The sequence below is a fragment of the Lutjanus erythropterus genome, chromosome 13, assembly GCF_056507025.1.
Source record: "Lutjanus erythropterus isolate fLutEry1 chromosome 13, fLutEry1.hap2, whole genome shotgun sequence".
Classification (NCBI taxonomy): Eukaryota; Metazoa; Chordata; class Actinopteri; order Lutjaniformes; family Lutjanidae; genus Lutjanus; species Lutjanus erythropterus.
This window is the reverse complement of record NC_139329.1, coordinates 39,091,520-39,115,203: the sequence shown is the minus strand read 5'-3', so window position 1 is coordinate 39,115,203 and position 23,684 is coordinate 39,091,520. Positions and strand designations below refer to the sequence as shown.

General features: G+C 41.6%; 1 protein-coding gene across 1 annotated transcript in view; it reads right to left on the bottom strand.

Moving 5' to 3' along the window:
- Positions 1 to 18,016, bottom strand: part of LOC146317123 (uncharacterized) — a 40,979-nt gene extending 22,963 nt beyond the window's left edge. Inside the window, exons 1-4 of the mRNA XM_084733744.1 lie at positions 17,688 to 18,016; positions 15,577 to 15,716; positions 8,569 to 8,802; positions 1,299 to 1,343 (exon numbers count right to left, since the gene is read on the bottom strand). Coding sequence (XP_084589870.1) covers positions 1,299 to 1,343; positions 8,569 to 8,802; positions 15,577 to 15,716; positions 17,688 to 18,000 — 732 coding nt within the window. The 5' untranslated portion in view covers positions 18,001 to 18,016. The remainder of the gene's footprint in view (positions 1 to 1,298; positions 1,344 to 8,568; positions 8,803 to 15,576; positions 15,717 to 17,687) is intronic.
- Positions 18,017 to 23,684: the final 5,668 nt, after the last annotated feature.

Sequence of the window (23,684 nt, the reverse complement as noted above, 5' to 3'; positions counted from 1 at the left end):
TCAGGACGAGACACTCAGACACAGATTTTCAGCGGAGCGTTCCTTTAATGTTTTGGTGTTTTCCGCCCTGTAAGCCGGCGTCCTTGTTGTCCTCTAGGCGTGGTGGGCGCCGCCGTGCTGCAGGGCGGGGGTCCTGATGCCATTAGTGGTGTTTATTGTCCAGCAGGGCGCCGTGAGCGCCAGCAGGCCTTTTAATCAGAGACCGTCCTCGCTGTCCACCTGATAGGTCCATGTTAATTACACACAGAGGGAGGCTGTCCTTCAGCTCACACACACACACACACACACACACACACACACACACACACACACACACACACACACACACACACACACACACACACACAGAGTCTCATGGTGTCCTCACAGAGACAACAGGACAAACACACAGCTAACAAACAGCAGTCTGAGAGGAAGGCGAGCATCAAACTGACAAACTCTGAGCTTTAGTTTAAATAAAGTTTAAATATTTAAATCTAATTCTTTCTAATTTTTTTGATGCACACAAACACTATCATTATTTAATCATGTTACAGATGACGCTGTTAGCGAGACACCTGAAGACGTCACTGAGGACCACTGAGTCAGAATTTACTGATGGACATTTAATCCAATTCATCTAAGAATTACAATATTCTCTAAATAATCTGACTACTACTAGTACTACTACTACTCTGACTCAAAATATTTACACTTTTTACTTTTTCTTACTATTCAAACCTTTTTGCTTGAAATATTCCAACTTTTATAATATTTTCACTTTTTTCTCAAAATATTCCAACTTACTTCTTAAAATACTCTGCCTTTTTCTCCCTCTTAATATCAAATTATTTATTTGGTTGGACAAAACGAGACATCTGAAGACGTCACCCTGGACTTCTGTTATTTAGTCATTTTCTCTACAGATCAGTTGATCGATCAGTAGAGAAAACAATAATTATAATAATAATAATATAATAATAATTTGTTAGTTTTCTTGTGTCTGATTTCCAGTTCAGAGCAGATTTCCCTGCTGGTTCCAGTCAGAAACAGTAGTGGGAGGCCGTCACAGCCAATGAGCAGCCGGCGCTGTGTCCTGTCAGGGAGGAGGACGGCAGTCATTATGGGATATCGCCATGGGAACAGCGTGGAGGGGGAGAGAGGATCTGTTTCAACCCAGTTTGTGTTGATGCTGATGGCTCTCTGCTGTTCAGCGTGCGCACACACACACACACACACACACACACACACACACACACACACACACACACACACACACACACACACACACACAGTAAACAGCTGGAGTTTGAACTCACCATGACAGATGAGGTGGTGACACTCCTGCTGTCGTCGTCTTCACTCTAAAAAACAACAACAGAAAATTAACTTATAAAAAACTGATAAACAGTTTCACAGATGCTCAAATCAACAAAGTCAATTCATTTACCCAGGTACTGTAAATTAAAGGGTAATTCTGGTCTTTTTGAATCTATTTTTTTTATATATATATTTTTAAGTCTGACTGAGGACAAAAACTTTTGGATTTGTCCCAAAACATTCCCACATTTTTGTCAAAGTATTCAGACATGTTTTTCTTTAAGCATTCCAACTTTTTCTCCCAAGTATCCTGAAATATATTCAGAAATATTCTAACTTTATTTCTTAAAATTTTCCAAAATTCCTTTGTCTACACATTCTTACTGTTTTCACGAAATATTCCAATATATTCTGATTTTATTCTCAAAATATTCTGTTTTGCATAAATATTCCAACTTTTTTTTTCTTTGCGTAAACTTATTCTTGAAATAATTCAACCTTTTCTGTGGATGTGGAACAAATATCTTACTCAAAATTATTACAACCCCTTTCTTGAAATATTATGACTATTTCCTTCAAGTACTACACCTAAATCTGTAATTATTAATTAACACTGACCCTGATTATCAGTCAAATATTTCTCATCTCCTGCTCTTGGTTGAAAGTGTTTAATAAAATCAACATGAGCTGAGCTGCAGTAAATGTTTGAATGGTATAGTGTGTGTTTGTGTGTGTTTGTGTGTGTGTGTGTGTGTGTGTGTGTGTGTGTGTGTACAGTGTGTGTACACAGGAGGACTGCAGACATGCATTAATAATGATCTTTGAGATAATTGAGCTCAGAACTCATCTTGTTGTGTAATTGTTTGCAGAGCGAGTCATTATATAAGACTCCTGCAGACCGAGAGTGAACCTCCCTGAAGGAGCGCTAAAGGATAAAATCTAACGAATCCATTCAATCCCTAAAAAGACTGTTACAACTCTCAAAGGCTCCGTAAAACACACTTCAGAGAGGACGCGGCCGCTTTCATCTCTCAACCCGACATCTTTATTTACCGTCTATTGTCAGCGTGGCAGATTGGAGAGGTCCTCTCTTCAACGTGTTAATGAGCACCGTTCCATTATCTGATTCATTCTTTCATTTCCTACATGAATAAATCTGTTTCATGTTTCCCTTTTTCAGTCATTGTCTCACTGATTTTCTTCTTTCAAGCTCTCCTCAATTCTCTGGTAGCTTTTCATCTGATTTCTCTCAACAGTAGGAAAACTAAAGTGCAGTAATCAGAGCGTCTGAGGGGTTCAGTGTGGAACTTTAAATCTGCAGAAACAGGCCTGAAGCTCCTCCTGTCATCACAGAGGACGAATTTGACCTCTGACCTCAAATACACTACTGCTGTCACCTGGTGTTAGCATGTTCACACCTGGTGTTAGCATGTTCACATATATTCACACCTGGTGTTAGCATGTTCACATATATTCACACCTGGTGTTAGCATGTTCACACCTGTGTAAGCATGTTCACGTATATTCACACCTGGTGTTAGCATGTTCACACCTGGTGTTAGCATGTTCACACCAGGTGTTAGCATGTTCACACCTGTGTAAGCATGTTCACGTATATTCACACCTGGTGTTAGCATGTTCACACCTGGTGTTAGCATGTTCACACCAGGTGTTAGCATGTTCACATATATTCACACCTGGTGTTAGCATGTTCACACCTGTGTAAGCATGTTCACGTATATTCACACCTGGTGTTAGCATGTTCACACCTGGTGTTAGCATGTTCACACCAGGTGTTAGCATGTTCACACCTGTGTAAGCATGTTCACGTATATTCACACCTGGTGTTAGCATGTTCACACCTGGTGTTAGCATGTTCACACCAGGTGTTAGCATGTTCACACCTGTGTAAGCATGTTCACATATATTCACACCTGGTGTTAGCATGTTCACACCTGGTGTTAGCATGTTCACACCTGTGTTAGCATGTTCACGTATATTCACACCTAGTGTTAGCATGTTCACACCTGTGTTAGCATGTTCACGTATATTCACACCTGGTGTTAGCATGTTCACACCTGTGTTAGCATGTTCACGTATATTCACACCTGGTGTTAGCATGTTCACACCTGGTTGAACATGATTAAAAGCTGTCTGTGACATCATGAAGATTTGGCCTCTACATCTGTTATTTGTGAGGTGAAGAGGAAGCAGATTTGAAAACGGGTCATTTTTTAACATTTAGGCACAATCTCTGTTTGTAACTTTGTGAGATGATCTTCACAGATTGTGTTCCAAACTTCCTGACACACATATTGTCCTCTGTGGCACACCACCGCTCCACATCAGGTGAAAACTAAGAATCATGGGTAATAATAGGTAAAACACTGCTTGACGCAGGCCTGAGTCGTCTCAGCACAGCAGGACGGCGGCCGGTGTGAGAGAGTCCTGGTGTTATGATGGACGTTCACTAACTGTGTGCTGCAGAGAGATGAAGGCTGGTCTGTTGGTGAGGAGGGAGCAGGAGTCCCACGAGGACGGAGACGAGGAGGAGGAGGAGGAGGAGGAGGAGGAGGAGGCAGCTCTTCATCTCCCTCATTAGTCATCTAACAACACAAACACTCACTGAGGTGTTTCACTAAATGACTATGACTCACTGCAGAGGTGAATTAAAGGTAAGAAAACAGACGTGTTTGCATGTTTGGGATGAAAATACATTAATATGTACAGTTCATTAAAATGAGACAGTTCAGCTCATGTTAGAGGATACTGAAGTTTTACAGTCTGTCATCCTGAAACTCAGGGTTACAGTGTTTCTGTTTGTCCAATACCGACTTACTGAGCTGGTAAAACGTCCTGAGCAGCAAAATAATAAGAAAATATGGAAATACAGGCAGAGGACTGCAGGGTCTCTGCAGATAAAACAACGAAAAAGTTGTGGTGACAAAAACGTCATAACAACAAGAACAAAACGACATAAAAGATGTAACGAAAAAAAACGATGTAAAGGACATAAACAGATGAAAATTATGTAAAAGACATAAAAAGAAAAAATTGCGTAAAAGACATATCAAGACAAAAACGTAAAAGACGTAAAAAGACAAAACATATTAAAAAACAAACAGACAAAACAATATAAAAGAGGGAACAAGAAAAAATGATGCAACAAGACAAAAATGAAGTAAAAGATATAAGAAGACACAGACGATGTGTAAAAGATGCTGCGACAAAACGGTCCTAACACCAAAATGACGTAAAGGATGTAAAAGACGTAAGAATGTGAGACAGAGACGGAGACTCTCTGGTGGAGAAAAGGTGAGGTTCAGTTAACTTTAGACTTCGAGGACATTTCAGAGCCGGAACTTTTTCTCTGTTGCTGCAGAAAGAGAACCTTTAATCTGCACAAACACAAACCAGAGTCTCGGCTTCAGTGAAACAAACATTGAGAGTCCGGTGGAATCTGGATCTCTCTCCCCCTCTCATCCTCACCCGCCTCCCCTCCGTCCTGAAGCCTCTCACAGAAGCAGCAGAAAATAAAATGACTCCTCCTCTGTGGAGGAGACATGAACGGGCTCCCGTCCCCCCGACTGTCCGTTCGTTAGCATAACAAAAGCCTCTCCAGCCACTTCCACTCCTCCGTCTATTCATCCTGTCAAAACACGGCCGCCTGCCTCCTCCTCCCCCTCCCCTCCTCCTCGCCCTCAGAGCCTCTGACAGCTACCGAGGCGGGACGACAGCCTCCCACCTCTCATCACCATTTAGGAGCGGCCCTTTTGTTTGCCAATTGCCCGTCCTAATTGGTGGCGTTTACAAGCCGCTCCGTCAAACCGGCGGGCAGCGAAATCCTGCAGAGGAGGAGAACGGAGAGAAGAAATGATGGAGGTGGGGGGTTTCAGAGGAGACGCAGCATTAAAAAGAGAAGAAGAAGAAGAAGAAGAGATGTTTTCATTGTGGTTGAACTGACCCTTTAAAGTCTTGTGTTGTTGTTTGTGTCTCAGTCACTTTGGCTCATAAAGACAGACGAGAAACGATCAAGAGAAAATTTAAAAAAAAGCCTCTAATTGTTCATCAGCTTCCTCTGGGATTAAAAAGAAAAAAAAGTGTTTTTATTGGATTAAATAATCTCACTTTGTTTTATCAGACCAATCTGAAGACTCATTGATCACCTGATCAGTGTCACACAGCTCTTGTGATCAGGATTATCAGCAACATTAATGAGAATTAAAGACATTTCTGAAGATCAGGAGAAGAGATATTGATCCTCAGGGGGTTAATTCACGTTACAGCAGCACACAAACGTAAAAGAAATAAAAGCTGTGAGACAGTTGAAGGTCACTGTTGTGTGATTTCTCTGTTTTTAACGAGAGGGTGAGATGAATGTAAAGGCTCACTCTCAACAGCACTTTATCACATTTTGTCCACTGGAGGCGCACTTTAAAGGGCACTATTACTTTTTGTTTACTGGAGGAGAACTCTCAAGGGCAGTTTATCACATTTTATTTATTGGAAGTGCACTCTAGAGGCCACTTTATCATGTTTGGCCACTGAAAGCATAATCTAGATTTAGACAATTTAGCATGTAGTCTTGGACACTGGGTCGCTGTAGAGGGCATTTATCATGTTTGATCTACCACAGGGGCAGCCCAGTGACAACACTGACAGAGAAACAGATCGCAGCTTCAGCTCATGTCTTTAAAGTACTGATGTGGTGAAAACTGATGAAAAGTTACAGGTGAGTGTGTTTGAATATTAAGCAGTGCTCCTCTGTGTGTGTGTGTGTGTGTGTGTGTGTGTGACCCGTTTGTTCACTGATACACCTGCATCGTAACACAACAGAAAACCATCAGCTGATTAAGGTGTTTGAATGTGACAGAGCTGAAGCTGATGACATGACGTGTGTGTTTGTCGGACTTGGAGGAAGTGCCGAGACGTTGTGGTGAACTGTGTTAACTGGGTGACGGGTGAGGAGGGGAGGACCGTTTCTGTTCATGTTCAACTTTCATATCCACATAATACATTTACTCCACTACAGTACACCACAGTGCCTCCGACTGAGGAGTGAAGTGTGAAAATATTCATGAAAAAAAGATACAGAACTAATTAAATCTTTCTGACTTCAGGTCGTCGACTGTAAAGTGAAATATTTACACAAACGTCATGAAAAGTTCAGATATTTGTCTTCAGATGTATGAAGTAAAAGTAAAAAGATGTGTGTGAAATATGATTTATCACATATTATTAAAACAATAATAACAACACAGTGGTAATAAAGTGTCCTTAAAGTGATTTACCTGTTAGACTCCCACTGTATTAATAACACTGTATATAGTATATTATAGTTTTACTCGCTGTAGTTCGATGTTGTATCAGTCGAGTGTCTTTAGCCTGTCAGTTAATCGTCTGAGACGTTTCCGTAGAGACGACCTGCAGCCATAACTGATGTATTATTACAATGAGGCAGATAAACCCCCGAGGGCAGGACTTCCCCTCTAATCAAGCAGCAGCCCTGCAGTCAGTCTGAAAATTAAATGTTCCTAAACAGTCCAGTGAGACGGATAGAAACGTATTAAAAGACTCTGATGAAGTCGCTTCACTGACGCATGACTAAGCTTTATTACTGAGGAGACTCCTGACTCCTTAATCCTGCTGCAGACGCTCATTTTTATTCATCATTTCATTATGCTGAATTTTAAAGAAGGAGAAATGGATATTATATCACACGCTGGATGTTACCTGTTACATCTGTGTGTGTGTGTGTGTGTGTGTGTGTGTGTGTGTGTGTGTGTGATCTGACTCAGTCAAACTGTATGTGAGAGGATCTTCATGATCAGGTCTTCACTGAAGTACCTTTAGGATCTTTGGTTCTGGGTTAAAGCGCTCGTATTCTGCTCTGTTCTAGATTTCTATTCTATTCTGAAGCTGTCAATCAAACATGAGCTGACACGCCCACACAGTCTGAGAAATGATCTAATAAACTGTTTCTGTTTTCTACCTCAGGCCAAGTTTTCAGAGGCACTTGAACACGTCCGTACGACCCTTCAACTACACTTTAATACAACAGTATTTTGGCGGTGCTTTTTGCTGGGAGGTGGCAGCGTCCTGTTTTCGGAGGTTAATAAATTATGTGAGATTTCTCGCGTGCGTCAGTCTGACGTTGTTTTTCTGTTTACATCTGGTTCGGTCTCATCGTCAGTCAGCTGTGATTCGTCTGAGAGCCGCTGTATGAATAAAGTTTGATTTTTAAACGATGACACCACAGACAGAACAAACCTGTCGGACGAGACCTTCTGTTACTGTAAGTAATGAGAAATCTGCCGCTCATTAACATATTAATTGAGATTTTCCAACAATCCTGTTTTTCTGTGGACGAATTCAGACGAGTCTTTGAGTCGGAGGGCAGATTTAATGAGAACGATAACGACTTTCTGCTCTTAGTCTCGTCTTTTAGGACAGAAAGCACTTATCTCACCCCTGCCTTATGTAATCTGCCCTCTCATTCACCGCCGCCGCCGTGCGATTGTTTGAGAAATGAAAAAGCCATTTTGGAGCGAGTGGCGGTGTGAAAGGAGCCGCCCGTTCGCCGGCGTGGCCCTCGCCGTCGAAGCCTTGTGGAAGGTCAGCGGAGGTCAAGGGAATTATGATTACGCCGCAGCCTCGGCGCTCGTCCGCCGGGCTCCACGTTGGCCCCGCTGACCCGCCCATAAAGAGGCTGATGATGAAAGCGATCGCTCCGCAGACCAACAAGAGTGTTTCTGTTAAGAGGGGAGTGTGACTGATGTTCAGATCAGGAGGTTCATCTCGACAAGATGGAGGTCAGAGTTTCAGTTTCATCACATTTTTCCACACCTGAGAGTCACACAGGTGAGCCGACAACACCAAGCAACAGATCCTGCACTGTAAAAAAAACTTAACATATCAAGATTTCTGAGCCCAAACTATAAAACTGAACGCTCAAATTAATTATTTTTAATAAAAGGTGAAAACTTTAAATTTGTTTGGAGATTCTACAAACTTAAAAATGTTGAGTGATGTCAAATTTTCTTTTTTTTATGTGTTTTTGAAAATTATTAATTTCCATAAATAAGCAAAATTAGGTCCTTAAAACAAATATTTTAAGAAAAAAAAAAAAAATTATAATTTATCTCTGACTCTTCTGTTATGTCTATTTGTTTTGTTCACTTTCCCCTGAATGTTTGTCAATAAATACAGCAGAAGAAGAAGAAGAAGAAGAAGAAGAAGAAGAAGAAGAAGAAGAAGGCGGCGACTCACCGTCCTGCAGACGTTCTGCTCACTGGTCAGAGATAAGGAGTCGCTCCTCAGAGACAGCAGGTCGCTGCAGGTCATGTCTCCTCCGTCACTGCTGGAACTCAGACTGGGTTCTGTCGGGACCACGGGGCTCAGAGGGATCATCAGGTCTGCGGGTCTCTGTGGTCTCCGAGGTTCCGCCGGTTCTACTGGACTCACTGCTGGTTCTACCGGGGGAGCTGATGCTGCTCCCACAGACTGAACACACACACACACACACACACACACACACACACACACAGGAGACCCATTAAACTGAGATGTTCACTGAGGCAGTGATTCACCTGGATGGTTCCTGCTCCAACACACCTGGTTCTAATGATCAGCTCGTTATCAGGTTCCTGCAGAGAACTGAGAACGAGCTCATCAATAGAATCAGGTGAGTCGGAGCAGGAAACAGCTGAAACATGCAGCAGTGTGACCCCAAGACCCCAGAGCCCCAGAACCCCAAGACCCCAAGACCCCAGGACCCCAAGACCCCAGGACCACAGGACCCCAGGACCCCAGGACCCCAAGAACCCAGGACCCCAGGACCACAGGACCCCAGGACCCCAGGACCCCAGGACCCCAAGAACCCAGGACCACAGGACCCCAGGACCCCAGGACCACAGGACCCCAGGACCCCAGAGCCCCAGAACCCCAAGACCCCAAGACCCCAGGACCCCAACACCCCAGGACCACAGGACCACAAGACCCCAGGACCCCAAGAACCCAGGACCCCAGAGCCCCAGAACCCAAGAACCCAGGACCACAGGACCACAGGACCACAGGACACCATTTAGGTTGAAATCAGTCTTGATGTTGGAAGGCGGTGCACAATGATGCAAAATAATAATCAATAATTCAGCTCAGAGTCATTAAAACTAAAGTAACGAACCTGTTTAGAAACTGTGAGGAGAAAGTTCAGATATTTGTGTTTAATTGTAGGGAGGAAAAGTAAAACGTTGAGTTTTCTTAAGAACGGTAACAGAGAGTAAATCCTCGTTCTGTCTCCTGCACACACACGAGCAGAGACACACCAGGAAAGAGAAAACAAAGACAAACTCGTCTCCTGGTGATGGAAAAAGGGTCAATCAACTATTTTTAGCAGGTTTAGAAAACCTGCATGTTCACTTTGATTTTGGTGTAAAAAACCTGTAGAAACAGGACTTAAGAAACGTTTCTGCTCACTTTTCGAAGCCCATTCAGTCTAATTCTGCTGTGACTGTGAGATGAAGCTGCGTCCTGTCTGACTTGGACGTGGTGATGCTGCAGGAACAGTCCGACACAAACAAACCTGCTCGGTGTGAACTCAACACAACATAAACCAGCAGCCATCACTTCCAATCTTCACTCACGTCCCTCAAACGGCGCCGAGGTGCCGCAGAATTACCATATGAGAGAGTGTTTACAACTCAACAAAATGTCCGTCTGCGTTCATCTTCATGCGCGGCGAGCGCAACCAATCAGCTGCCGGAGCCTGTTGACTACAATTAGGCCCCAGTTGGCAACAGACAGCAGCAGCAGCAGTTTAACATCTCACAGAGCGTGATTGTCCTTTAACTGTTTAGGATGGTCGTCCCACGAGAGCTAATTACGCCTCCCCACTCACCATTGTCCACGACACACACACACACACACACACACACACAGATGAAACACGTCACACGGATCATTTTGATTTCAGTTAATTATTTCAAGTACAACATCACTTTTACTGTAAATAATAATGACACTACTTTGCACTTCAAAACAGGTTCCTGCTTCGCTTTTTATTCAGATTTAATCATCACATGGAGGCCTCAGGTTTACACTGTTACACTTGTTCAGCGGTGAACAGCAGCATGTTGTGTCACCGAGGTTCACACACACACACACACACACACACACACACACACACACACACTGAAATACTGTCAGAAAATTTTGCATTATTTTCAGAGGGACGGCTGCAACTGGACAAATATCAGACACAGCAAGTAACTAAAAACTACAAATACTCTTTACTTACTTTAGTTTTAATGACTCTGAGGTGAATTATTGATTATTTTTATTTTGCATCATTGTGCGCCGCCTTCCAACATCAAGACTGATTTTAACCTAAATGGACGAAACAATAAGACGTAGAAAAGACGACTGACTGGTGGATCCATCAGAGGACATCACACAGGACAGACGGGACGAGATGAAATGACATAAGCGACAAAAAAATTAAAACAAAAATGACCCAACATGGCAAAACGAGACGTAACAAGAAGGAAAACCACGCAACAAGACAAAAATGATGTATCAAGACATGAAAATGAAAATGTAGCAAGAAGAAAACAACGTAAAGGACGTAACAAGCAGAAAATGACGCAACAAAGATGAATAATAATGTAACTAGATAAAAAAAAACTATGTACCAAGACAAAAAACGAAATGATGAACGAGGACGTAACGAGACAAAGAACGATGTAACAACACTGAAAATTACATGGGATGAAAAACAATGTAACGAGACAAAAAATGGTGTAACAGGACAAATGATGACATAACAGGACAAAACACAACATAACTAGATGAAGAAAAGATGAAAATCAATATAAAGTGAAATAAATAATGATGTAACGAGACAAAAATGAAAAAAAACGTGAAAGACGTAACAAGCGAAAAACGACCTAACATGAAGAAATCAGGTAACACGACATAATGAAACAGAAATGAGGTGACGTGACGTAACAAGATGGAAACGATGTAAAACACGCAACAAATCAAGAGACATAAAAGACATAATATGACAAAAAATAGGCGAAAAGATAAAAAGACGTAACAAGAAGAAAAATAAGTAACAAAGCAAACGACACAAAAGACGTAAGAAGCTGAGACAGACAGAGACGGAGACTCTGTGGTGGAGAAAAGCTGAAGTTCAGTTGTCTTTACACAGAGACAGTCAGTAGAAATGTCCTTCAGAGGACGGATTTTTACTTTTATCAGAGCCTGAACTTTTTAACTTTTACTGCAGTAAACAAGTTGAATCCGTACTTCTACTTTACTGGAGTATCTGTACTTGTACTGCAGTAAAGACTGAGAGGACGTGTGTCTCCTCTGCTCAGACGGTGCTTGTTTGTATTTGTCTAAGTTGTCTTCATGTTGACATTAATATAAACTTTTGGATTAAATATCTGTTCTGTTGGTTCCTGTGAAGACGTGAAGTGAACGTGCAGGGGAACATAAAAACGTCTGTCTGCCCGCCGCCTTTGGATTTTAATTAACAATCACACGAGTCCTTTGACTGAACGGCGAAGTCATCAGAGAACACGTGAAACATACGTGTTTGATGTCGAGCGTTTAACGAGCGGCGTCTCTACATGTATGTACGGCGAGGACACGTGACGTGTTGGGGATCCTCCTGAGGTTTTGTTTGGGGGGTCTGACTGTCATTAGAACAGGAAGAGACCTCAGCGGAACGTGACGTGGAACGCCCTTAATTGGTGCCGCTGACTGTCAGCATGAGCAGCATCAAAGTGTCCCGCCACTTCAACGCCACAGACAGAACGTACAGAACGCCGCTGCAGCACGGCGAAGTGAAGCTCTGCCAGTGAGGTGTTTTAACAATTAAATCAGTATCATATGAATCACCAACGAAGAAGAACTTTAATTTGTGATTAAAACACGTCTTGATGAACTTGTCTCACACTGATGAGGACACGACGTGATCTCATGGGACGGCATATATATATATCTGCTGTCATGGACATTCAACGTGTCAGTTAACAGCGTTTAGTGTGGTGCATTTTATGTTTGGGATGTGGTAACCAGAGGTGGAAAGTAACTAAGTACAAATACTTAGATACTGTAGTTACTTGGAGTTTTCTGTACTTTATGTCAGTATTTTTCTGACAACACAAATCTCTCTCTTCTTTTTACTCCTCACAGTTTCAAGACAGTTCTGATGCAGCTGAGGGGAATTATTGATTACTACGAAACTGACATAGCAACACAAAAACAGCAACAAAATAAAAAATAACAAGAGGATAAAGGTGTAAAAAGCTGAAAAATGACATAACAAGAAGAAAATTATGTAATAAGATGAAAGACAACAGAAGAAGAAAAATGATGTGACAAGATGAATGATGAAAGTAGATGAAAAAATATGTAACCAGATAAAAAACAGTAAAACGACAAACAAAAACAGGACGAAAAATTAACATAAGACAAAAAACAACGTAACAACAAAACTGAAATAACGCTCAGTCGTATATCACTGACCCGTAAGAACCTGCCTGAGAAAATCTTTTTTAAATCCCTTCTTGAAACACACTTTATCAGAGAGTTTTAACTGTTTTGAACTGTTTTTATTTCTTTATTTTCTGACTCTTGTCATTTTACACTGAATTATTTCATCTGGATTCTTTTAAAAACTGTTGACTTTCCAACTGGTCTGAATTATTTTGCTGCCTTTGTGAAGCACTTTGCAAAGTTAATTTTTAAAGGTGCTCTATAAATAAAGATTGCGATTATTATTAAGATATGTATTATTGATTCTGGGGTGAACCGTCCCTTTAAACATCGCTGTCAGCTGCAGGCGTTCGCTGTGATGACCTCTCTGGTAATCGACTGGATTTAGCGCCGTTTTCTCTGCGGCAGACATGATGTGATGCTGCAACAGCGTGGTGAGGAAGATGGAGGGTTAACTGTGATAAGGTGCTGAATGGACCCCCTCCTCACTCCCGTCTCACCCCCTCCTCACCCCCGTCTCACCCCCCCAGTGAACACTCAGGCCTGTAAATTGTTTATCAGACACTAATGCAGGAGTCTAATCCTATTTGCATTCATATTAGTTCCCCGTATCCCCGTATCTGAGGGAAGGACTTATTTGAATTCTTCTGAGGGCTAAATAACTTTATGCATGATATCAGTATCTTCATAATTCACATCAGTAAAGTCAATTTGGTTTAAGTGCTCCTCCGCCGCCGCCGCTGCTGCTGCTGCCGCCGCATGCCGCTCGGCTTCTGAGGAAACTTATTTGGAGGCGGTTCGGATCAGTGAGCGTGTACACATGAGGGCGGGTAATGGGATCTATCAGAGAGAGACGCTCGCATGTTTAACCCCTCAGAGGCAGATTTACTGTCAGTCTGCTCGCTGAACACCACGTTAACCATCTCACTTTCACCTCAGCCACTGCTTTTATCCAATCATGAAGGTTTTTACTGTATTCTGTGTTCGGCTGACCCTGTTTTTCTTCTTTTTGTCTTTTCACTTCCTGTCCTTGCTGCTGGCTCGACAGTGACCGCCCACTTTTTTGAACGGTTCAGGTGAAATTTCCAGCTTTTAAAGCTGGAACTGAGGGCGACACTGCTGGTTTTCTTTTCTCTTTTCACATTTTTGATTTTGGTGTTTTTTTTTTATGTTATTCAGTTTAAGGTTTTACAGAGAATTCATTACAGTAAATCCAGGTTATAGCTGAGATCTGTCCAAACTGTGACCTCGTTCACCTGCAGGTCTGACCTGTGCGACCCACACATCATATATTTGGACTGCTGTACTCATTTTTAGATGCACAGTCCTCACATATCGCTTCAGATAAAAGCAGGACTGTAGTTTGATCATCTAATCTGCTGGTGTCGTATGCTGTGCAGGTTCTAAAGCTCCTTCAGGCAAAATGTAGTTTTGCACTAAATAAATCAAACTGACCTGACTGCTGATTATTTCTCCAGGTGTTTGGTCTTTATTCAGATTACTGTGATAAAAAAAAAAAATAGGGAAAAGCAGCAAACTGACAGGCTGAAAGCAGCAAAAGTTTGGTATATTTTTGTTTGAAAAAAAAATTCAGATTGTTCTTCTGAAAATAAATAATCAATATATAGACAAACTCTTTTAATTCTACTACGTCAGACTAAAATAATCCTGTAAAGTTTTTGTAAAGCGACAATTAATTTCAGAGTCTCTTAATGTTAATCAAAATACACATTTTTAAACCATAATTCTTATTGACCTTTGATTTAGAAGGAGACTGAGACACATCTGATAAAAATATTGTTGAATAAATCTGTCTAAAAATAGAAAATTTACCAGAGTTTGAGCAGTACTCCTGACCTTTTTAAACCAGGAAGTGAGACAGGGGTCCTCAGGGTATAGCTGACCCTTTTTATGCCTGAATAAATCATCTGGGACACAACTTTAAACTTTAAAGGACCAAAGATGATCATAATAGAACTTTTTACACCTATATTATCAGTAGATATGATAAGTTTGAAGGATTTTTAACACATTTTAAAATTGTTTGAAGTTGTGAATTCTTCTCAGGGAAAAGAGTGTTTTATGGCACGGAGCAGTATACACACAGCATACATATAAACCCTTAAATAATAAATATATGGAGAAAAATGGAACTAGACAGTTGGTATTAAAAAGGTTAAAGTTTTATTTGGTTGGACACTTCTCAGGACTGTGTGCGTTACATATAAATTGATTCTGTTTGTAATTATTGATCTGTAAATCATGAGGAAGTTGATTGTTCCAGTTTCTGAGCTGTTAAAAGTGTTGTTGAAAATGTCGAGAGTGAAAAATCAGGATGTTTGTGATGAAGCTGCTGAGATTTTTTTCTCATCTCATTCTGGAAATCTGAATATTCAAAATAGTTCACAACGAACAGATACATTATTGAAAACATTCAGAGTCTTAAATCCACGATGTGACGTGTGGAAACGAGACTTGAATATATAATTAAAGCGAGAAACCCACAAACTGGAGAACAATATGAAAATAAGAAAGAAAAGCTGGTTTTGAAGAAAGAGAAAAAGCGTCAGGTTGATGAAGAGGAGCTGTCAGGACGACGCAGCTTTGAACTTGATCAGAGGCTTCGTTTAAACAAAGAACAAAGGCAGCAAATGTGGAGAAGAAAGCTGGAGGAGCTTCTACCTGCGAGTGTGGAGACAAAGACGAGACATTTGGCACCGCCAGCACTAAACTGGAGCGGTTGAATACAGATGAGTCTGTCTCTGTTCTCACCTCCTCTGCCTGAGTGATTACCAGCGCTGGGACGCTGCCACCTGACTCCCCCTCCGCCTCCTGATTGGCTGCTGCAGCAGCGGCACTCGGGTCCTGGTCCTGGTCCTGATGCCCGGCTGCGTCCTGATCCTGAGGTGAGACTGAAACAGACGGAGACGAATCAGACTTTATGTGAGTGAGTTTTTGGAGTTTTCAAAGTGAGTTATTGGATAAAAGGAGGAAATCTAGAGGGCGCTGAAGATCGCCATGGTTTCTTTTTGAATCATTTTGTTTAATCAGTCACATTTAACATTTTAGATGTTTTTTGTGTTCTGCGGGATTAAAGCTGAGCTTTAACGCTGCCACTCTGTAGTCTTTTTGCTACACAGTGGGTGTACCCACAGTGACTCCGCCTCCTGTGACATCATGAGTGTACAGAGGAAAACCATGTGTCACAGGGGATCAAAAATATTAACTTCAGTCACTTAATGTGGCGGAGGTGGTCTGTTTTTTCTCTTCTCTGTATTATTCTCTGTTCTGGCTGTTGTCAAAACCATCATCTAACAACTGCGTCACATTTAAAGAACATTAATATCACCATCCTAAAAAAAACATCCATCAGTTACTGAGGGCTGCTGTTTAATGTCCTTAATCCAGTTATCCATCTGTCACCAGCAGCAGACACGGTGTCTAAAAGGGAACCTCAGACCCACCAAATCTCTCAACAGGATATATGAGTGTTGGAGATGAGCCAGGCCTGCGCAGAATCGATCACTGCAGATCACCGGCTGATCACATTTGTGTCCTGATTTGAGCCCGACTTTCTCTGATGTCCTGCATAACCTCACGATCGAGGCGGCCGCTCAGCTGCTCTCCACTGACTGCGAGCACCTGAATGTCACATGACCGATGAGCTGACAGGCTCTGATTGGCTCTTAATTTTGACAACAAACACCACGTGTTTCATGAAATACTAATTTTCTGTGTAATTGTAATATTTAATATTTTACTGTATCAAGTTTTAATGTGTCAACAAGCAGATTTTTGTAGCTAATGATAATAATAAAGGTTACATAAATGACTCATCAAAGAAATAGACAAAGCAGATAAAAGAACAGATACACAGGATCACATGACAGTAGAGGAATAGAATAGAATAGAATCTCTTCTATTTCACCTTCAGTCCTGTTTATTCTCTAAAGTCTGCTGGAAAGTGTCCGACTAAACTGCAGCTTTTTGTCTCCTCATCCTGACCTCGTCTCCTCTCCAGGCGAGGTGCAGCTCATCTCAAACAAACCTGAGATTTTGACCAAAACTGTGAAAAATCTCATGAGAGTCTCGCAAATTTGGGGTTCCCTTCTCAACACAGCCAGCAGACACCGACAGTGACGGACACGACGTGCCACCGCAGCAATGGCGACGCCACAGCACGCAAAACCGCCACCACTGGTTTCTCTTTATTGCATATAAGATTTAAGCGACTGTGAATTTTTCAGACCATCAGTAGGAAAGTGTTCACACAAATCTATTACTTTGTGATTTCTTCCTCTGCGTGCTGTAATGTTACTCCTCTGACAGCAGCTCAGCGTCTCTCTGTCTCCTCTCACGTCAGCAGGCAGGAGACCGACAGCTCTTACTGTCTCTGCGTCTCTGTCGCTGTGAAACTTTGCAACATCAGGCAACAGAAGAACCGGCAGAGAACACAGAGGCAGAACGAGGTCAGGAGGTAGAGAACATGGCTGCAGCACACTTAGTATGATGACACTCATGAACCTTCATGAATATTTAGTTTCTAATTGTGAAAAAAACACCAAAAAAAGCAAAAATCAATGATCAGTATTGCCAATCTGTCAATCGATCAGTTAATGAAGCTGTAAAAATGTTTAGCATGTTGCATCTGTGGTTGTTGTTGCTGCTGCAGCAGCTGCAGACGTCGACCCCTCACTTACTCTCATCTCCTCCATGTGCAGAGGAGTAAAGGTGTGATCACACAGGAACAAACGCTTCCTGTTGTGGTCTCCAGGTCTGAACTTTGACCGACTGAAGAGACTGTTGTCCTCATATGTCCTGTTACTTGTGACTTGCAAAACTGCAAATACTGCAGTAAAGAATCAGAACCAGCTCCTCCTCACCTGTGTCCAGGTCCACCGTCTGATCCTGACGGGAAACATCAGACTCGCCTCCTGCAGCTCGATCACACTCCTCCTCGACTCTCTGCGCCTCCAGCTGCTCCTCAGGACGTCTGTTATCTCCTGCTTCATCTCCAGTCCCGTCTCCGTCCTCGGCATGGATCCTGTCCGGACTTTGTTGCTCCTGATCTTGTTTGGGACTCTCAGGACTCTGGTTGTTCTGGGGCACTCGGTCCAGGTTCGGGTCTTGCGGTGACTCTTGGATCACTTCGCTTTGGGATTCACTCAGAGGGCATTCTGGGAAATCTTCCTCCATCGTCAGCAGAGAGTTCAGCTGTGGAACGACAGATCCAAACACTCAGTGATCACAGTCTTTATATTTTACAGTTTCATCCTTTGATTTGTTGTTCTGCCCCTTTAACAGTACAACCAAAATGTCGCTTCAGACCTGACGTAACGTAGTCATGGTAACCCCAAGCATGATCTTATCCTTAAGCTAACCACACTGCGACCGTTTCACCACATTAATCACATGTTAGAAACAGCCACAGGTTTTTCCTTCCAGTGCCTGAACTGATTCGAGTTCAGATCCAAAACAACAGCAAGTTTGAATCAATTCAGCAAAACCAGACATAAATAGGTAGAAAACATTTTTCTCTAAACAGCTGGAATAAACCGACCTGTGTTTTCCGTGTCAAACCAAAAGTCAACGTCGAAGTTTTAACTGACATAATGTTTCATACCTGACCTGAATGTCACGTCACATGGATTTAACTCTCTTCATAACAGGCTGTGATCATCTCTCATGTTTCAACATTTCAAAAGTTTCTGTTTAACATGTGAGTGTGTGACGTCTGACAGATGATACTGAGCTCACAGCAGCACTGAGTCGACTTTTATTGTGACTGTATACGAAGCCTCGTGTGTTTGAACCCATTATCCACTCCGTGAAGTCTCTGCAACATTTCCAACACTTAATGGAGAAATCCCAGGGGTGGTAATTATGTCTGAGCTCAGATAACAAGGATTGCATTTCATACTTGGATAATAACTATTAAAAAGAGTGTTTTCCAATTAATTAAACACACTGTCGTTAAGTAACCTCTGGACATTTGGCCCGCGGGCTAAGCTAATTTATGAGCTACTGGGGGAAAACAAACGAGCGCTCCTTTCATGTGAAAATCTGCACAAAAGAGTCGGTACCGTGGAGAATATGAGGGGAACGGCGCCGCACATTTCCTTCAATATTCAACTTTGTACATGCAAATTGTGAACATAAGTTTTTGATATGATAAAACCGCAGCACGGAGTCACTTCATGGGCAGGCCTACTGAGGGTCTCGACTTGGCGATGATGAAAGAGTCATGTGAGCTTTTTCCGAGCCATTACTTCACACGGCGGCGTGTTTAATGTGAGAGCGAGGAGGAGCCTCTCGAGTATCATTACCAGCCGAGGAGAATAAGAGGTGCGTTCACCTCCGCCGCCGTGGAGCGCTTTAATGAAAGATGCTTAAAAAAGCGTGAAAATGCCATCCCTAATCTGCTCGACCCATCTGTAGAGGAGCAGCTTAAAACGGCCGCGCTCGCTCCATTTCAGCCCGTCGGTGCAGTCATGCTCATGATGTGCTTAGAGAGGCTCCTTAAGGAGAATGTTTTCACATTACTCAGGCTTCATTATCCCAAATCAATATTCGTTTAGCATCGCAGGTTAGAGACTCCACCTCGAGTCCTCTCAGAGCTGCACAAAATATTTTAATGAGACGATTTTACAGAGGAGAAACTGTCAGCGTTTTAGGAGAAAAATGACAGTTAACTTAAAGATGAAGCGTTTACTCAGTCAGCAAACTGAGGAGAGTTAAAGTTCTGCAGCTGAGGAGAATCTGCACCGATCATTTGAACTCGGTTTTGATTCTGATGAGTGTAAATATCTCTGACAGTGTTGTCATGAAGATTTTTAAGGTGAGATATGCACTGGAGATTTAACTTCAGTAAGATGTCCTTTTTCAGACTAATGGACAGAAAACATCCAAAACACACATTTAACAGTCTGTCCAGGACAGGAGTCTGCAACCTTTATATCAAAAGAGATGTTTTTGGACAAAAAAAGGTAAAATATTCTGATAAAGGTAATATATTCTGTCTTTTCCCTGAAAACTTTTCTTTTTGATTTGGCACCAAACGTAGCTTACAGAGACCCAAGAAGATGAGCCACCTTCAAAATTTAGAGGAAAGGCATCGAGCTTTTTATATCACTAAAACTTTTTTGAAAGTTTGGTTTATAGGCTACGTAGTTTTACAGTTGGCAACACTGCAGCTTCCTGGAGCAGATCTCTGCAACCTGCAGTTCTGGAGCCAGACGCAGCTCTTTAGCTCCTCTTCAGTGGCTCCTGGTGACTTTGGCAAAAAAAATTATATGGAAATGAATAAAAGTAATCTCTTTTAAAAAACGTGAATTTTCATTTATCAGTTACAGTTCTATGGAAAAACTGAGACAATGTATTGCAAGTGCGAGTTTTGAGCCCAACTCAAAATCTTAAAACCTAGAAATCTTTTGTTGAGATAATTTACTTTTTTCTTTTTTTTCTTCTTATTTCCAGTTAGAACCATTTAATTTTCCAAAATAATGACAAATCAGGTCTACAGCTGTTTTATGTCTAAAACTCCAAGTTTCAAGTTTATCTGAAGAAGGAAAGTAAATCACCTCAACAAAAAATTATAGGTTGGCAAAACTTTTGAAAGTTTATTTCAGAAGTCAAAAGGTTTGAGTTGGACTCAAACCTCAGTAAACTGTTTCAGTATGTAAAGTGATTCTCCAACTGTTGAAATAGTTTGGCATGGCTCGGTGCCTTTTCCTCTAAATTTTGGCAGTAAATATTAGCTATGGTTGCTAAATAAAAACTAAAAAAAGTTATCAGGGAAAAGAGAATTAAATAGTTGCAGCTCCAGACAGATTTTTTTTTTTTTTTGGCCAAAGACGTCTGTTTTGACTGTGAAGGTTGCAGAAGCCTGCAGTACAGAACTCATCATGATTTGTTTTCTTCTGTATCACAGTGATGCAGTGACGGTTTCCATAGTAACACTGCACACAGGAGCTGCTAACAGCTCGTTCAACACACACACACACACACACACACACACACACACACACACACACACACACACACACACACACACACACACTCAGGTTGTAGCTCACAGCTAACTCTCTGACTCCATGACAACATTTCCTGTTTACATCCCACAAAGCATTATGGGAACTGCAGTTCCAAAACTTAAAGCACAATTTCCCTGCAAGTAGAAGTAAGACTGAGAATAAAGAAGAGTTAAAAAGATGTTGAGTCATTTTCAGTTTTCTGATGTTTTTTTAAACCAAACCAATCAAGCAAACAATCAATAAAGGAATCAATACTGAAGATGATGTCACAGCTCTACTTTACAGAGAGAAACAGCAGCTGGGACGAGTTGGACAGACACGTCTGCAGCCTGAAATAGCTGCTGGATAGTTTTAGTAATTAGGTGGATCAGCAGTAATCAATCAATGAAGCTCCGGGCAGCGGCAGCAGCCTGAGGGCCGCCTGCTCTCACCTGTTCTCACCTGTTCACCTGGAAGTCCTCGTCCCGACCGTGTTCATCCTCAGGAGAGTCCGAACACTGACCTCATCGTAGACTGACCAATAAAACACAGACGGCGTGTTTTTAGCCTGTTTTCAGTGTGTGACGGTGGTGCTTTCACTGTCCTGCTGAACGCAACGTCTTCCTTCAGTCAGTCTGCTGCTCTAATTATAGGACCAGCAAATCAGATTAGACTGTGAGCTGAGCTTCAACACACACTGACAGACAACACACACACACACACACACACACACACACACACACACACACACACACACACACACACACACACACCCACTGACCAGTAGGGCTGCACAATTAATATAACCAAGTGCGATAACCAAATCACATTTTTTACATAATCATACATTTGATTTTGATCACATTATCATTTTTTTGCAGTGAAAATGAAAATTGTGATGCAAAATGATCATTTCCACTGAACTGACCTCAGACACACACTGATCAACGTCACACAAACACACAGAAACAATGAATAATATTTCAGCAGCAGGAGGGTTTATGTCAGGGATAATGAACACTGAACAGGTCATTACTGAAAAATAAGGTACTTTAAAAAATCAATAATTTGACATAAAATATTAATATACAAAAATTATTTTATGGATTTAAAAAATGATTGTACATCTGCTGCAGCCAACGGTAACCAACCTTCGAGTGACCAGTCAGATTCCATTATGTAACAATGCCATGCGATACATAAAGGATAATGTACAGTCAGATGTTCATTATTGCAAAATAGTTATTTTTTATGTCACTTTCAGCCGTGACATTTGAATTAACTCCTCCGAGAGAATTATTCCAAACAACTTCACATTGAATCAGCGCAACTTCACGACCTTCATGGTGATAAACTGTGAAGCTTTTTTGGTTTTGTCGTCGGGTTGATTTCTGTGGTTCACCATGAAACAGGAAGTTGTTGTAACTTCAGCGTGCACGGTCAGATTTACCCCACACTTCATGTTTGATAAGAGTGAACACATCTACTGAAGTAAAACTTGTGTGTCGATCGATATTTGATTTACATGAAACTTTCATGGTGTGACTCACACCTGATACACTGGAACATAACTTATAATAGGGGCGTTCTGCAGCGCCACCTAGTGGACACAGTAAGTGACATTTAACAGCGTCCAAAACACACGTCAGCTGACCTGCAGTGATGAGGGGCGAGGGCCCTTTAAGCTCTACTTGCACTTTTAATTTGTATTTATAAGATCAAACTTGGCTGTTAAACCTTGGAACAGGTTCACCTCCCAGTTATTACATTTTTTATCAAATTTAGATGTCAACTAAAGTGTCTCAGAGTCTCTTAATGTTCATCAAAATACACATTTTTAAAACATAATTCTTATTGATCTTTGATTTAGAAGGACTACAGAGTCGACATGTTATGGTTGAGACACATCTGATAGAAATATTATTGAATAAACTTGTCTAAAAAAGGAAAGTTTACCAGAGTTTGAGCAGCATTCCTGCCTTTTTTAAACCAGGAAGTGAGACAGGGGTCCTTAGTGTATAGCTGACCCTTTTTATGCCTGATTAAATCATCTGGGACACAACTTTCAACTTTAAAGGACCAACATTTTCATAAAAATGAACAAAGATGATTATAATATCACATTTTTACACCTGTGTTTTCAGTAAGTATTGTTAGTTTTAGAGTTTGAAGGATTTTTAACACATTTAAAAATTATTTGAAGTTGTGAATTATTGTCAGGGACGAAGCTTTTTCTGACACACAGACAGTTTAGACATTAAAAAAATAAACCAAACAAAGCATTTACTAAATTACATATATTTGAAATAAATATATATAAATCTTTATAGAATCTACATTTTTCTACCTTATTTTTAAGCCTATTTTGTGCTAATATGTACGTATAAATATATTTCAATGTCTATCTAAACTTTTTGTCTTGTTTTTTTAAAATTTCACCTACTTTGGCAAAGAAGCGTCTGTTTCCTGTTAATAAAGCTTTGTTGAATTGAAAACTCTCTCTCTCTCTCTCTCTCTCTCTCTCTCTCTCTCTCTCTCTCTCTCCCTCCCTCTCTGTCTCTCTCTCTCTCTCTCTCTCTCTCTCTCTCTCTCCCCCCCCTCTCTCTCTCTCTCTCTCCCTCCATCTCTCTCTCCCTCCCCCCGCTCTCTCTCTCTCTCTCCCCCCCCCCGCTCTCTCTCTCTCTCTCTCTCTCTCTCTCTCTCTCTCTCTCCCTCCCTCCCTCCCTCTCTCTCTGTCTCTCTCTCTCTCTCTCTCTCTCTCTCCCCCCCCCCCCCCCCCTCGCTCTCTCTCTCTCTCTCTCTCTCTCTCTCTCTCTCTCTCTCTCTCTCTCTCTCACTGTGTCTCTGGGTCTCTCTGTCTCAGTGAGG